This window comes from Myxocyprinus asiaticus, chromosome 4 (genome assembly GCF_019703515.2).
Source record: "Myxocyprinus asiaticus isolate MX2 ecotype Aquarium Trade chromosome 4, UBuf_Myxa_2, whole genome shotgun sequence".
In the NCBI taxonomy this organism is placed as follows: Eukaryota; Metazoa; Chordata; class Actinopteri; order Cypriniformes; family Catostomidae; genus Myxocyprinus; species Myxocyprinus asiaticus.
In genome coordinates this window covers 28894479-28912500 of record NC_059347.1, presented here as the reverse complement: position 1 = coordinate 28912500, position 18022 = coordinate 28894479, and the positions used below count along the sequence as shown (strand labels likewise).

The 18022-nt window shown below is 40.3% G+C and overlaps 1 protein-coding gene across 10 annotated transcripts in view; it reads right to left on the bottom strand.

Moving 5' to 3' along the window:
• Window positions 1–18022, bottom strand: part of LOC127440151 (nuclear receptor corepressor 1-like) — a 140348-nt gene that overhangs the window by 107180 nt on the left and 15146 nt on the right. For all 10 annotated transcript variants that reach the window (XM_051696585.1, XM_051696584.1, XM_051696586.1 and 7 more), the window contains exon 2: window positions 8694–8900. In XM_051696585.1, the coding sequence (XP_051552545.1) occupies window positions 8694–8801 (108 nt within the window). In that variant the 5' untranslated portion in view covers window positions 8802–8900. The remainder of the gene's footprint in view (window positions 1–8693; window positions 8901–18022) is intronic.

The following is an 18022-nucleotide window of genomic DNA, read 5'->3' as shown; positions in this document are numbered from 1 at the left end:
TTACCGCGGAGACCTATAGCGTGTGGAGACTTCACGCTATTCTCCGCGGCATCCATGCACTACTCACCACAAGCCCCACCGAGCGTGAGAACCACATTATAGCGACCAAGAGGAGGTTAACCCAACGTGACTCTACCCACCCTAGCAACCGGGCCAACTGGTTGTTCAGAAAGCCTGAATGGAGTCACTCAGCACACCCTAGATTCGAACTTGTGACACCAGGTGTGGTAATCAGCGTCTTTACTTGCTGAGCTACCCAGGCCCCTGGATATATTATTTTTTTATGTTTTTTTCCATGAGCATTCCTTGCTGAGCTGCATTCCGATTCTATCCGGAGGAATTGTATTACTTTTTTGTTCACCTCCGCAGTATCTCCCCTGGGCTATTTACCGCTCTGCTTGCCTAAGCCTTTCGGTTCTATCCGGGGGTGTTTTTAACAAAGTGATCATGGCTCACGGTTCTATTGCCACTGGCCTCCAACTGACATGTAAGCTGTGTCCCTGACGATGGTCATGATGTCTGTCCGCTTTGTTTGGGAATTCAGTATTTGAGAGAGGCTATCATGGACCCATGCTTGCACTGTAGTCTTTTGCCTATGTCGGAGTGGTGGTTCTGTCTAGCTGGGTTAGACCCTAGTTCAATGGTGAATCTCAGGGAGTCAGAGTTACCCCCCACCACACGGACTCGGAAACGTTGTGCATCTGTGGCAACCGTACCCCCCCCCCCCCCCCATCTAAGAAAAAGGCAAGTTCACGGAGTGATCGTATCGAGAACAACTCACTTTCTAAGACAGTTGCTGTCCTTTCTTCTGAGATGTCAGAGCTAAAACATCTTCAATCGCTTCAGCCTGTGGTGCCTGCCACTCCTGTAACTATAACACAGGAGGATGAGGATAGTTCAAATAAAGGAATTGGGGAAAAGCCTCTTGACTCCCCCTTTCCTTCATGTCATTCTGACTTGGACGTGCTCTCTACCAGTGCTTCTGACTCTTTTTCATGATCATATGGATGCTGTGGATGTTACTGTGCAACCTTCCACCCAGGATGTTCTCAGCTGCGGGGGGTTCTAGTGGGGATTCAGATCAGTCATCAGGTGTGGAAAATTAATTTTTATTAATTCTCATTATGCTTGGTTTATTTTCTATTATTTCTTATTAACTGTAAATTGCTTTCTGTAAATGAACCAAAGATGTTCAAATGCTTAGATAAATAGTTTCTCTTTTTGTAGCTAAATCGACTGAAGTTTCTTTGTATGGCCATCTCTACCAAGGTCAGAGAGGAAAAGGGAGGCAAAGAACTGTGTCTTAGAGGACACAGCCGAAGAGTGAAAAACATATAATTATGGAATGTGCTGAGATGACTAGTGTGGATGAAGAACAGAGCATTTCAGGACAGGAACCTGTCCTTGTAAGGTGAAGATAGGTGGTTCTATGGTAATTGCTTTTTATATTTAGTCAATCATTTAGTTGATTCTTTGTCTTCTGAAAAATGAATATGCATGATTGTGTTGGATAAAAATTCCGCATTTTGGAACTAACCCTTGTAGCTCTCAGAGGTATACTTTGGTGGTAGAAGGGGCTACCCGGACTCATGAGTAAGAATAAAGATTTACTTTGCTTAAGCTTTACCACTGAAGTGGACGGATTCATTTTACAGGTGAATTTCCACCACACAGGACAGGCTCCGTCCTCTTCGGATGACACTTTGGCTGTGCTTCAGATGGCGGTTGCTCGTCTAGGGCTGGACAAGTCACCTGCCCAACCAGCCCAGTCAAATGTCTTTTTTAGACAGTTCTCAGCTGTGACTTCCTTTGCTATGCCACCGTGCAATATTTTGAGTCAGAATTTTCTAATGTCTAGTGTGCCTAAGCAGTGATCAAAGACCGCTCGTACGCTAGCGTCTATGGCTGAAGCAGATTCCATCTGGGTGGGACGCGCTCCAGAAATAGTCTGTTGCAGCCCTGGTGGTGTCACCTAACAAGGCCCTACAGGGCAATGTGCAATACCCCAGTGACCAATGTGGTCACACAGACTCGCTGCTGAAAAAGGCGTCCGAACCTGCTGTCTATATAACCTACGCTGAGAATACAATCTGTCAATTACTCCTCGCTACCACCAATACATTGGAGTCAGCAAACGTTGACCCCTCAGTTTCTCAGTTCCTGCTGACAGCTCTTCTGATTATGGGTCATGTGACCAATGAACTATGTACTCTTACCGCCACACTTCTGGCAGCCAGCTGCCAAGTGTGACTTGCTCAGGCGAAACTGCCTGAGGATTGCAAGAAGACTCTGCTCTCAAGGACTGTCCCTACAGTGGTCAGGGATGAAGTTCGTTCAGTGGCTCTCTCTCAGGAAATTCATTCTCTGGAGAAGGGAGCCATAGAAAAGGTTCATACCTTTGTTCAAAGGGAGGGTTTTTATTCAACTTATTTTCTAGTTCAGAAAAAAGTTTGTCCAATTCTCGATTTAAGGCATCTAAACTTGTTCCTGAAAACTCTGCCTTTTCAAATGTTATGTGCAGCCGACGTTCTTCAGTCTGTCATGAGGGAGGATTGGTTTACAAATCTCAACTTGAGGAACACATATTTTCATGTTCCGATTGCACCTTGGCACAGGACGTTTCTTTGATTTAGTTTGAAAACCAAGCTTACCAATTCAAGGTCCTACCATTCGGTCAGACTCTGGCCCATCATGTTTTCACGAGGTGCATGAGTGCAGCTCTGTATCCTCAATGGTCCAGAGGAATGCAGATCCTTCCTTATTTAGACGACTGGCTTCTTTGTGCCCCCACAATGCATCAAGTTGTCCGTGACATCAGACTGCTTTTTCAGTATGTGCAGAAACTGGGTCTCGCTGCAAACGAGACAAAGAGTTGCCCGATCCCGTTGCAATCAGTTACTTTCACTGGGATGACTCTGGACTCTCGTGCAATGTCTGCCACTTTGTCACATGCTCGGGCAGACAATAATTCTGCAGCTCCTTGCTTATTTCCGTCTGGAAACGATGTTGCCATACAGAGTGTTACTACAGCTTATGGGGATGCTGACTGCCACCACTTCAGTGATTCCACTGGGCTTGCTCCACCTCAGGCCTCTCCAGCGGTGGAACATCAGTTTGCGGTTGAACCTCACCAGACATCATCATCGGTTGATTGTTGTTTCCCATCGTTGTGTTTATGCATTGACACAATGGAATTGCTGGGAGTTTTAAATGACAGGTGTACCCCTATGGGTCGCTACTTCTCGTTGGGAGGTGGTCACGACCGATGCTTCCCTAATGGGGTGCAACATGGAATCACAGGGGTATTTGTCGCCATTGGTCTCAACATCAGTACACAGACCACATCAACCTCCTGGAGTTATGCACAGTTTTCCTAGCCCTGCAATATTTATTGCCGGTTCTGGCAGGCCATCATATGCTCATTCGGTCCGACAACACCTCAACTGTGTTCCACCTGAACCATCAGGGTGGCAGGAAGTCGCTCAAGTTCTTGCATCTCACTCAAGATTCTCACCGGGTCTCTTCCTCGACTAGCATCACTGAGGGCAGTTCACCTCCTGGGGTCGAGCAATCAGGTAGCTGATGCTCTATAAAGGGATCTTCTGCATCCAGAAGAATGGAGGCTTCACCCGGATGTGGTGCAGAGCATATGGCATTAGTTTGCAGAAGCAGAAGTGGATCTTTTCACGTCAGAGGCGACCACTCATTGTCGCTTGTGGTTTGCGAGGACAGAGACATCCAGCTCGTTAGGGCAGGATGCGCTGTCACACCAGTGGCCGAACTGCCTACATTATGCATTTCCTCCTATTCCACTGTTGTGGGAGGCATTACACAGGATCACCCTGTGCAACCACAGGGTGCTCCTTGTAGCACCCCGATGGCCAGCCTGGCCTTGATTTCCCATACTTCTGAGACTACTGGTGGGCAGACCATGGCACCTTCTGCTCCAGAAGGATCTGCTATCGCAGATGGACGGCAGTGTTTCGCACCCAGATCCAGCCTGTCTGCAGCTTTGGGTTTGGCCTCTGGGTCCAATCCTCTTCTAACCGATTATGAACCTGCAGTTGTTCATACTATTGCTAGTGCTGCATCCACATGTCAGCTCTACGCTGCACATTAGAATTTTTTCTCTTCATGGTGCAGGGATTGTGGGTTGGATCCTTCACACTGTGAGGTTTCAAGAGTTTTGAGTTTTTTGCAACATTTTTTGGATGCAGGCAAGGCAGCTTCCACATTAAAGGTATACGTTGCAGCCATTTCTGCACATTATGTACCAGTTAATCATGAATAAAGTCGGCTTTTCCCCAGATTTCTACTAGCCCTAGCTCTGTAACCAGTGGAATCTCAAACTCAAATTTTACAGTAGAATGCTACTATAGAGGACTTATTTCTGTGAAAATTTCAGTTTCCTATTTGGTCTCCCACCACAGATATTCAACCGAAAGTGAGGGCAATTTTAAAAAATTTGCACTTTCTCGACCTGATAAAAAAATTAAAATAAGAAAAGTCTCAAACCTGAAATGTTCTGCATGCACACTATACTTACCTAGGTACCCCCTAACAAAATTAAGACTGAGACTCGAACCCTTCCCATTATAAATTGACCCTAAAAGTGGAACTTTGAGCATTCTTGAGCATTACATTAGGACTTAAGTTCTAAGTGTAAGGAACAAGATTGTGCAAAATGTTTATATATGTACATGTACCTTGTAATGCGCTCTAGAGGTCAGTTTTTGTTGCAAAGAGCTAAGACCATCCTGAGCAGAGATATTGAGGTTTTTGTAAACAGCTGTATAACCAAAATGTGTTCTGTGCCATGAAACAAAGATGGCCGTCGTGGTTAAACCAAGTAAAATAAAAATAAAAAACTGGTGGTTTTGTAATACCAATACATAGAGGTAATCACTCAAAAAAAAAATAGGAAAATTAAAAATAGTCAAGCAACCTGTATTGGACCACTTGTGATGGACTGACCCACATCTGGGTCTTAAAGGGCTAATATTTGAACCTTGAACAGACCACTACTGGTCCTTTCATTTTAGACCTGTTAATCCTTGCCTTGAGGAGGTTCCAAATGAGCATTTTAGGCATTTCAAATCCCTTTATGAATGGACATCTCATCAAATTTTTAATGTTATAAAATTGGTAATGCTAAATTGTAACAACAAAGCCACAGTTGTTTGAGCTGGCTGTGGTACAGCAGCATTGCTGCAAGATCTGCTGGCGTGAGGTCACCTCACTGAAATAGACAGCCATCAGATTTCCTCTAAAAGCAAATCACATTTTAAGACCATCTGTGCTGGAGATGATTCTAAACAGCAAACAACCCAAAAACATGGCTATGAACATGGCCGCAAACAGGAAAAAACTGAGTAAAGAGAATTAAAAAAAAAAAAAAAAAAAAAAGAGTGTGCAGAGGAGAAGGAGAGAGCTGGTGTCTATTTATTTCTGCTTCTCTAGCTTTGAGGAATGTACTACAGTGTTAACCAAATTGATTTAGAACACCGAGGCCCCACCATTTCTAGCCTCCTTTCATCTGAGAGAGACAGAAGGGATGTTGGGGAGGACAGAAAAGGGTAAACATGCCTTAAGGGTTGTTCATTCATTCAGCGATTTGCAGCGACAAAGCGACTGGAAGTCTTTCATTTTCAATGAGAGTTGGTGGATTCAGACAACATGAGCGACAGTCGACCACTGGCGATGATCTCCAGTGATGACAAAATGGAGAAAAAAGTAACTTTATGAAAATAAGCAGCAACGTGCACTTACCAATAGGCATTAGAGCAGAAATGATTAGTCTCTTGTAAGATACTACAGTTGAGTATATGCAAGTTAATATGTGTAATGTTACTGAGAGCATTTTCACTGTTCTATACAAGTTATCCCTGCATGTGGGCTGAGCCATGCAATAACTAATGCATGGAAAATAGGGGTGTAAAATCGGATGTTTCATCATGATACGATCTTGAATCGATTCTCTTGGACTGCGATCCAATATTTGCTGATACTTAAAGTCTGCCACGATACGATTCGATTCATGGGCCTGCGATTGATATTCAGATATTATATGCCTATTTTACACAATCAATTATATTCCCCCCATATGCAACCAAAATATTATTTGATTATTTTATTCAGCTCTCTGTATACACAATGGGACATCCACAACAAAATAAGGTACTTCAGATGTTGAAAAAAAATTATACAGGTAAATAATATAAAACATAAAGTCACATACAAGTGATCATCACTTGTTTGATGACAGCTAATTTTTCAGTTTAGTCCAATTCAAAATACTTACATACCCATGACTTGTTTCCAACTATCCATGCTATCCCTGGTTTTCTTGGCTACAACTTCCACAGTTGTAATGAAAAATTCTGTTACAGTTAACTGAGATAAATGTTAGTAAGGGTGTTAATGTGTGGATGTGTGACGTCTTATAACTGATGCTGGAGCTGAGCAGGTATTTCCCTTTCCCTCGTTAGTGCTGTTCAGAATGTCAGTGTTGTCAAGATGTTTCACATGGTTGAACTTCTCCATGGTACTTTAAAATAGCAAATTCTCATGTAAAATTCAAATGGGTCATATGTGCAATGATATAGATGGAAGCCCGAATTAATCACGCATTTGTGCCACTCTGCGTTTGTCATGAGAGCTCACATTTTAAGGAGTGCCCGGTTGATGCGCTCGCAAGGATCTTGTCACTGGAGCTTGCATTTCGCGGGAAGCCCGGTTGACGCGTGTGCATGCCGCATGGGTAGCAGAGCACAATTTGGCTTCAAAGACCCTGCGCACATCCGTGTCCCACATGAAAAACATTATTAGCACTCATAAAGTCAAATGAATGTAATAAGGTTGCTTCATCACCTGACAGAAATGCGTACGGACATGGCTGACATGAGAGTATTAAAACAAAGGTACATCTTAAAAAAATTTCTATATCGATATTTACGCGTTGTATCGATAACATTGGATCGTTGGTCATTGGATCGATGCATAGATCCAGATCGATAGATCATTACACCTGTAATGGAAAACCGTGTCAGAAATAGTCTGCATTTTATATGATTAAGAATGCCCACTACGACCAACAGCTGTATTTTGAATGCCCCATGTCACAGCATTCACTGAATAGAGGTAAAAAAAATTAAGTGGGTTAGGGCTGAGATGGGAGGTAAATAGTGTGAAGTTATTCAAGTTTCGCCCTCTGCTCTTGTTAACTCTCTAACTCTAATCTCTAGCTGTGAAGAACAGCTACAATGTCTAAAACAAATTGGTCACTGGTTTTAAATTCCTGCTCCTGGTATTGAAGTTTAGGGGGAACAAGTGGATGGTCAACCCGACCATTTCCACTTATAAACTCACAAAAATAAGTGGTGTAATATCTGTTTGCAGCAAATAGGATCTCTCAGTTTCACAGAATTAAAATTGTGCTAGTCTAGTGATTCAGAATCTGTGCTCCACACACAAAGTTGGCAGGCTAACTCCAAAGTAGGAATGACCAAGAAACAGGATGGTTACTGAGAGTCTACTTTATCACCATTGTGTCCATTCTCCCTGCAAGTAATGAGCTTTAAGCCCAAAGTACTCTTCGATTTTGATGCAAACACTTAGCGTCTGCATACAGTCGAACGCGAGCCTGTCAAAGTATACTCTATTTGACGGTGCACGTATACACAGGCGGTTGGTGCATGCACGCTACAATTGCTAGGAGACGCCGGACAATTTCTCTTCAAAAGTTTAGACCCATAAAGATGTCTTTATATTCCTTCAGACTCGAGTTATACAAATGCAAGTATCTCCAGACCTCTGTTCGCGACAATGGGTCTAAAGATACCCCTCTTTAGGAAATGTTTTTTTTTTTCTGATTGCCAAGTGTATCAAGCTTTAAAAAAAATTCTGTTTGTACTGAATACTGATGGGGCAACATATTTTTTGTGAGAAGGGTTAGTGTTGGGTAGACCCACAAGATACCGGGGCAAAAGTTACAGGACAAAATGCCAACTTATGCAAATATTTCTGAGACAGCAAGCAAGATGAGTCTGAGTAACAAATTAGGATAATGCTTATTCAAAATATCTACTTTAGAAAAAGGTTCACCATCTCTTGTTAATTTCAAACACATTTGGTGTTTTATAACATCTCAAGAATTCTATAAATAAATGAATCTCCTTTGATTAGTCAATGTGAGCCCACCTGGAACATTCTTCACATCAAATCTATGCCCCTCACCTTAAGTGAGGGTATTTTTATGGGGGGCCTTTAGCTCTTGCAAAAAGGGGGCTTTTTACATCAAATACCCTCTTTTACTTATAAAAGAGTTATTGAAAAACTCTTTATTTAAATCACCTTGAACAAAGCTGAAAATGACAAATTAGAATTGTGTCTCAAAATAAATGTGATAATTTCAGGGATTCTCATTATCCACATATTTTTCAACACTTTAAGAGTAATTAAATGTTACTCAAAATCAACCTTTAGACGTTATTTAGACGTTTTGGGGCCTTTAGCCCCACTGTACCCAACATTGTTACTTGCAGGGAAGGCTTTACTTCAGTTGAAAATATTTCACTATATGACAACTGGCCAAGAAAGACAGGTGTTGGGTCAGAGCTCTGCAGCAAAACCCAATATGTAACAGATAAGATGCATGTGATTATGGGTTTTTTGGAGGTGCAGGTGGTACTAACCGGCGGGTGGCGTGTGGAGCTGAAGGTGTACTGCACTGAGTGTGGTGGGTAACGGCTCTGCTCGCTGCTGAAGGACCCCTGGCTGGGGGGGAAGCCTGAACTGGACATGCTGCGGTGGTCTGGTCTGGTGGTGTGCCAGAGGCTCAGACTGGGCCTGAAGCACTGCTACTTAATCACGGGCTCAACATGACTGTGCTGCCAGACCACCTGAGGAAGGGAAAGAGAAAAACAAAGAGTAAAAAACACAAGATCATTGTCAAGAGCCAAAGATTCTGGAGTCTTTGGTACAAACTCTTTCCATGACTGAGCATGTTTTAAAAGGTTCTCGGTCATGATGTGCGACCAATTGGCAGCCATTTCTGTTGATAAAACATGCTTTGTTTCACATGATCGCTATGCAATGTTCTCTTTAGTATTCCAGAAAAAGTACTGGCTTACTAAAACCAACAAAAGGAGTTTCAAAAATTATCAAGCCTGAGAGATTTTTAATGATGACAATATGTCGACACAAAGCATATAAAAGAAAACAATGGCACCATGTGGTATTTTTCTTTTCAAGAATCACTCAATGCTCCATGGCCCTGCCTTTCTGCTGTTGTTTTTAGGGTTTTGTGTGTACAAAAGCTTCACACTCAAACCAAGGATTCAGCAGTTGTGTACTAAATCTCTGATCACCCTCCACTTACATACAAGATCTTAAGAGTAAAAGACACTATTGTGGATACTGGCTCAGTTAGCTCAACTCACCGCACCAAACTGCACCATAGTGCATTTAAAAATGCACAGTCCACATCATAAATTAATAGGACTGCACGATAATGGTGAAATTGATAATCACGATTATTTTGCTCAATTTTAAAATCACGATTATTCTGTCATATGAAAACTTCAGTTGCCACTGCTTAGATCTCAATTCTAAAAGAACCAAAAACTTAAAATTACTTTAAACAGTAGCTCGCATGTTGAACAAGTTGTTAAAACTACAAACTAGCAAATGATTCCTTTTGACCAAAATGAAGTAATATTTTGCCCATTCATTACTGCTAATAGAAACAGTTACTCTGTAGGGTGTTTACACTTGCATCCTCTTTCAAGATCCATTCTTTAAATTATTATTATTACTTATTATTATTAACTATATTATATTCCCATACCCTTCAATAATATATAGGCTAATAGTAATATACTTCTGTAATAATTGATCACGCAGAATTGGTATACAGTCTCACGCATTTATTTTAAAGGAAGCCTAATTATTTTATCAAGCCTTTTATTTTGAAGTTAGACAATGCGTTTTTTTCTGTGTGTTACCAGCAGAGGTGCCAGTGTGACAACAGCTTTGTGCTCCTGATGATCTGGCCTATCATCAGTACACACAGCCTATACTAATGAAAATGAACAACAACTTTCAACTTTACCTGGCTGATCACTTCTGTTTGCTAGCTCACTAATGTCACAAACAGTTATCCTTAACCATGAGAGGCAGAAAACATGATCGCAATTAAAATACGATTAACTGTGCAGCCCTATATGAACTAAGAGTACTTAGACTGAATGATTCAGAAACAAAAAGGATGGATCATTTATATGTTTCTCAGTTGAACAGGAGGATCAGAAGGATAATGCATGGGAGACATGGACGTGTGCTGACTCTTGGTGTAATGTCCATTGAAAGCACACAACACCTTTTGACCTTTGCTGGTGATATCTGCAATTACACCAGGCAAGGAGACATAAAATGCAATGACAAAAGTTGCTCTTAAAAGCTTCGGGGGTTTTTACCGCTTTCACCAAGCTTTTAACAACTGATCTGAATAAAGACTAAAACCATTACACAATTTTTACCTCACAAACACCATTTTGTATTCTTCCATCCAGGGATGCTCCGATCAGAATTTTTTACAGCCGATACCGATAACTAATCTTCTTGTCACCTGATCAGCCAATACCAATCCCGAGCATTTCACCTTTTATCAGGATCTCTGTCATAACTGGCTATATGCAAGCTTTCTGCACACAGTCACTATTAATTAAATTTTCCTCTTCCCAGTAATATCACTTTGCCTAGTTTTTGCTGACAAAAAAAAAAAAAAAAGTTTAAAAGGCTTGTTAAAAAGCTTTTGTAAAAGCTTTTGCTTTTGGAATGACCGATATGGGATTTTTGAGACCGATACCGATTTTAGAGAGGGGAAATTCACTGATTACCGATATGCTGGCTGATATAGCTCATTTTTGAGCTGGAATGAAAACACACCTTTTCTATGTGGATTTTGCACCGATATGACTATGCAAAGGTACTCAGAAGGCTGCTTTCTTAAATATTTTTATCAAAGAATATTTGACATTATTATTATACATTGTCAACAAATTCTAGAAATGAACACTGAGAAAATAAAGAATAAATAAAATACAATAAATAGCTTAATAAACATCAGTACTGTATGTTTGGTATCAGTCAAATGCTGACCATTAAAATAAAGAATAAATAAAAATAAAATAAATAGCTAAATAAACATCAGTACTGTATGTTTAGTATCAGTAAAATGCTGACCATTTAAATAAAGAATAATAAAAATAAAATAAACAGCTAAATAAACATCTGGGGCCGGTTGCACCAGCTATACTTACGTTACAACTTAGCCTAGTTGTGGGGTAAATGGGCACTAAGTCAAAATGTATGCACTACTAAATATTTGAGCGTTGCACCAAACTTATGTAGAATGTAACCCTACGTATAAACTAAATATATACGGCAGCCTCCGACCAGGAGTAACTGATGGAATAAAAAACAGACTCACTTAATGACATCAATGAGCTCATGTATTGCATGACAGGCATCAGTCCTTTCGACATATTTGATGTTTGCATTTACACTCGTTTACATTTACGAGAGAGAGAAAAAAAAATCTTACTTTTAAGCGGCTCTTTAGCATGAAACCGATCTAACGGTGCCGTTTTTAGGGTGCGTCGCCCGGTGTCAAGTTTCAACACATTCAAAATATATATATATATATATATATATATATATATATATATATATATATATATATATATATATATATATATATATATATATATATATATAAAGGTTATTAAAATGAATAAATGTCTATTTTTCCAGCCTGTTATATTAGTATTTATCACCCCTTATTTATTTTAGATACAGTTTCTATATATTATTATTTACACAGGGCAAATATACTATTTATTAAATCTACTTTTATTACGTATCCTATATTAATGTCTGGAAAACCAGACTTTTAAATATTAAATTTTATAAATGCAACAACTGGAATTGTTTGGTTGAAGGGGTACCAAACTGTGAATCCTGAACAAAACAGTTTGGTGAATACATGTTTACATGCTGACAAGGTATGAATGTAGCTACGTGGTTAGCTAGTTAGCTATAAGCTCGTTGCCACGGAGAGTAAAAGATGGACTTTATTTACTTTCCAGCATTGTGTCTCACCAAATAGGTAACAGCGTAGTGTGAAAACAACTCACCATACACAATCCACCACAGCATCGTTGTCTGCTGAGCTGCAAAAAGATGCTCTGCTTACCTTTCAATCTGCTAAATTACTGACTGCACTGACAAACTATAGCTGGCTAACATAGCAAACAGATGTGATCAACATGAGTGACATGGTTGTCAGGAACAGGGTTAACGTTATATTAGTTATAATGAAAAAGGAAAATGATGGGGTCATTGTTTACTAACTTTCCAGTATGTATTTCACAAACTAGTAAGCAACTTACAGAGAAGACAACGCTCAACTCCGCCCTGTCTGCAGAGCCACTGTCAGCTCAGAGTCAGCTCTGTAAACAATGGAGTCAGAGCACGCTCTGCTGGACAAATTACGTAATGACACCAATTCTAAAGCATTGTTTTCTGCATTATATGTTCTGAAAAAAAGTTTTCATATCTGTGCACATCGGTAAACATATACGCCGATACCGATATATTGGTGAAAGGCTAATATCGGCCGACTGATATATCGGTCGGGCACCATTTTGTAATAAGACTTTAAAACAAGTATAGGCTAACAAAATATTCTCTATATTAAGATAGATAGTCCTTTAAAAAATTAAGCTTAGTGTCAAACTGAAGACAAACTGATAACCCATGAGTGCAATTAAACTTTATATAACATTTTTGGTTATTGATTCATTGTCATTATTTCATATAATTATTATTATTCCTTATTTCTATTTTATTTTTGCATTATATTTAATACATTATATTATGGTCTCTTAATATTGTATAAATAATTATTATAAGTTGCTTCCCTGCCTTTTCATTTAGTTGGATGATTGTATTAATAGTTCATTTTTCACTTGTTGCTGCTGGAACACGCTCTCTCATGAGGGCAAGAGATGAAAGGAGAGCGGTTAAAGAGCGCATGTTTCTGGACTCTAAAGGTGCTACTATTGTTAATGCCATATAATCGGGATATATTTAAAAAAGATGTTTGAATTACACTACATCTTGTAATTTGCATTATTACTGAGATACCTATGCCCTGCAGAGACTGAGAAGCTGCCACCTGAACGATAATAAGGACCGTTTCACAGCTTGCGCTGTTTTCCCTTTGCCGCATGTGAAACGCCACATTAACAGTACAGTACAGTACACAAACGTTTCATATTCGCCATACCTCTCCCACTGCAACGTTCTTAACTGCTGAATCAAGTTTGTTGTCTTACAACACTATGCCATTATTCCCCACACTCTGTGATGCCATGACAGTGCTGCTGAAGTCTTAAAGGAGCCGTGCATATTTTGCGACATGAGCGATCGGTTTATGCAATCAGCCAAATTACCGATCGAGTTATAGAACGTGAATATCGGCCAATACCGATTGGTGGCCGTCCGATCGATCGGAGCATCCCTACTTCCATCTAAATAAATGTATTATCACCAGAACAAGGCTTGTTTTCCTTACAGGTAAATGCATTACTTTATTTTTGAAGTATTAACATGAATACATTTTCTATTTATTGTCAAAACATTTTGTACACTGTAAGACCTTTTTATATTATGTCAAGGGCATTCCTTTACTTTTTTTTTTTTTTTTTTAAAGTCAAGTCAAGGGCATATTTAGGGTAGGGCTGGGCAAGATTTTATAAAAAAATTAAATCTCGATTTTTATCAAACTTCTGGACAATTTACGATTAACATTTTTTCAACTTTTAAATGTACTCAACATCCAAGTTCTTTTCATTATAGGAAACAAAGGTGTGCAAAAAAATGTACAAACGCACCAAATGCACCATATAGTGTTAATGTAAAATAAATTAATCTAATACATCCACATGTTCAGAAATAAACTGCAAAATACTTCTTAGCCAGTGTAGATATTCATTTTATCTAAACCAAGTCTGTCTAGAAAGTTATCTAGAAATCAATATCTATAAATTACTCATTATATACACAGGTATATTCAAAAACCCCTGCAGATAGACACACCCTCTAGTGGTTCACGCTGAGCAGCGCAGCAAAATGAAATAATTTATCATTACATATAATTACAAATAGATGCAGTACATTTGAAACATCACAGAACAAAGCAATAATTTGCAATCTATCTGAATCATCATGGTAAGAAGGAGCAGTGGATGTTTGATTCTCCCATATATAGCCTATCTATATGATTTCAAATTAAGCATCCATTATGTAACTAAAGCTTTTTTATGGGTAAAAAGGAAAGAGAGGAGATCGTTACATCAACATGCGCATGCCGAGGCCAGTTATGGTCTTAAGCCAGTGTGTATACATGCATGATGGATGAAGTTGAGCTACAATCACACTGTGTACAACTGGGAATATTACCGCTGTCTTTTATATCAGTCTCCGAGTTGTTAACTTGTCACGTTCATTTGGAGCTTGTCTAACACGTGCAGCTGATCAGATCGGAAGTGGCATTAAGACAAGTGCTGCGAATTGTTTTTCTCTTCCTTATTCAACCTTTGGTGGATTTACAACGTATTTAACTATAGCGTTTGCAATGTTTTTATGCAAAATCTTGATTTTTAGTGTCATAATGCAAATTCAAATCTGAAAAACCGCCCAGCTCTAATTAAGGGCATATTTGCCTTTTACATTTGACAGGTCATGCTTTAGTATATGCACAAAGACCTCTGTCCCATCTAGCATGACAGTCTGTTTGCATAGCTAAATCAGTCAGCAGGAATCTCCATGACTGGAGCTGGCTGGCTGGGTGCACTTCAGTTCAGTGTGTGCAAATAGGATTTTCCATACACACTTCCAAATGGTTATCTGTCAGAGCATGAGAAAGAACACAGCCTAATCAGGAGGAGATACAGCAGACCCATTGTTTGATATGTCCACACTTCACTTTCATTCCCTTTTGTCCCTCTTTCCACACTTTCATCAGCTTCAAAACCTTCCACTTCATCTTAATGCATCCATTCTAGCCATTAATTAATCTGTCATCACTTCTCCCCAAAACATGTTTCAGTCCAAATGAAAAGCAATTCACATACCAAACAGTGCAGAGGCAGTGTACACAAAATGTATCAAACACTGGTTGGTCATTCACAAATTAAATGTGATGCTAAAACACTGTGCAAATGATAGAAGAGTAAAAATCAGTTTAGCTGAAAATTCTGCGATAGGGAGCAGACCGAAAGCATGGCACTCCCACATCATGCAAAATCCAGGATTTGTCAGAAACATCTGCCACGCTGATGTCATCTGGACGTATCGACACCAATGTAGAGAAGAATCACAAAACTGCCACTCTGCTCTTATTTGGATATTTTATCATGAATAGAAAAACATGAAACCTTTTAAAAAGCAATGCAGTGGATGGAACCATGCATGGAGGCATCTGCGCTAGGGAAGCTTATTGCTCAACTCTACAAATGATCTGAGATCAGTTTAGTGGACTCTGTCCTGATGGTTAAGATTAGATTTGGGTAGAGAAGGATCAACTTAGATTAGCGTGAAATGGCAACCTCTCCCAAAAGGAGTATCCTAGCTGGCCAACATATAGAACACACTCCCTGGCATCCATGTGCCTTGCACAGAATCAGAGCCCTTGAACATATTTACAAATGTAACCTAAACACCAAAACCACAGTAAAGCCCAAAGTACACTATATTGCCAAAAGTATTCGCTCACCCATCCAAATAATTGAATTCAGGTGTTCCAATCACTTCCATGGCCACAGGTGTATAAAATGAAGCACCTAGGCATGCAGACTGCTTCTACAAACATTTGTGAAAGAATGGGCCGCTCTCAGGAGCTCAGTGAATTCCATTGTGGTACTGTGATAGGATGCCACCTGTGCAACAAGTCCAGTCGTGAAATTTCCTCGCTACTAAATATTCCACAGTCAACTGTCAGTGGTATTATAACAAAGTGGAAGCGATTGGGAATGACAGCAACTCGTAAGGCCACGTAAAATGACAGAGCGGGGTCAGCGGATGCTGAGGCGCATAGTGCGCAGAGGTCGCCAACTTTCTGCAGAGTCAATCGCTACAGACCTCCAAAGTTCATGTGGCCTTCAGATTAGCTCAAGAACAGTGCGTAGAGAGCTTCATGGAATGGGTTTCCATGGCCGAGCAGCTGCATCCAAGCCATACATCACCAAGTGCAATGCAAAGTGTCGGATGCAGTGGTGTAAAGCACGCCGCCACTGGACTCTAGAGCAGTGGAGACGCGTTCTCTGGAGTGACGAATCACGCTTCTCCATCTGGCAATCTGATGGACGAGTATGGGTTTGGCGGTTGCCAGGAGAACGGTACTTGTCTGACTGCATTGTGCCAACTGTGAAGTTTGGTGGAGGGGGGATTATGATGTGGGGTTGTTTTTCAGGAGCTGGGCTTGGCCCCTTAGTTCCAGTGAAAGGAACTCTGAATGCTTCAGCATACCAAGAGATTTTGGACAATTCCATGCTCCCAACATTGTGGGAACAGTTTGGGGATGGCCCCTTCCTGTTCCAACATGACTGCGCACCAGTGCACAAAGCAAGGTCTATAAAGACATGGATGAGCGAGTTTGGTGTGGAAGAACTTGACTGGCCTGCACAGAGTCCTGACCTCAACCCGATAGAGCACCTTTGGGATGAATTAGAGAGAAGACTGCGAGCCAGGCCTTCTCGTCCAACATCAGTGTCTGACCTCACAAATGCGCTGCTGGAAGAATGGTCAAAAATTCCCATAAACACACTCCTAAACCTTGTGGAAAGCCTTCCCAGAAGAGTTGAAGCTGTTATAGCTGCAAAGGGTGGGCCGACGTCATATTAAACCCTATGGATTAAGAATGGGATGTCACTTAAGTTCATATGCGTCTAAAGGCAGATGAGCGAATACTTTTGGCAATATAGTGTATATTTCTTCATCTGTGTACAGGATGAGTTACTATCACTGAACGCATGCAACACGATCTTTCTAAACACGCATAGTTTAAATGAGAAGAATGTGCATCCACCTGCAATTATTTGCACTAATTAGTGTATCCACACAATTGAGCTTTTGCTGTCACGAAGCAACACTAGAAAGATGTAATCCCCGCTAAACATCAGGAGACAAAGGTAGAAAAACAACAGTAGATGTTTCTCATCAAGAGTGCAATACCTGCATTTGTATGACTCGAGGCTGAAGGACAGACATCTGTGTGGGTCTAAACTCCTGAAGAGAAATAGTAGTATCTATTGGCCTATTTACACTTTGCCACTCCATGTGTTTTCACATGCAATCCGATCATGAAAAAACCAGGTGTAAATGTCCTCCGAAACGCATTCGAGACTGATTGCAATCCGATTGGTCAAACCACTTCAGAAGGTGGTTTGAGACACATTCCATTCATAACTTGGTCAAGTGTAAATGCATCCGGCTATTCATAACACATATGTAAACTTTACTCTGCCCAAACAGCACTAAGTCAGCATAGGTAAAATGCGAAATATAACAGCTGCTATAGAGTATTTGCATAGGGCTGGCGTCACGCAATAAATAACAACAAAATAAGACACAGATGTACATTGTAGGAAAGACAGGACTTTTTTTATTATTTATTTATTTGATGCGGATCGCTGAAGAAACTGAAACTAAACACTGGCAATGAGCGCAGCTGAGGCGCATGACACATCTTACCTACAAGAAGCCCAGAGGGGGGGAAACACTGTGCGCGCACAAACAGAAACATGCGTACTGTTCAAAGTCAGTTGTAATCAAATAATAAATTACATCTTTTAAATTTTCTGCTCGGCATCAGCATAATCCCGGAAGTGAACTCCGTATTATTTGCATATAGATCGGATTTATATCCATTTGGCGGAGACACATTGATATAGCCAAG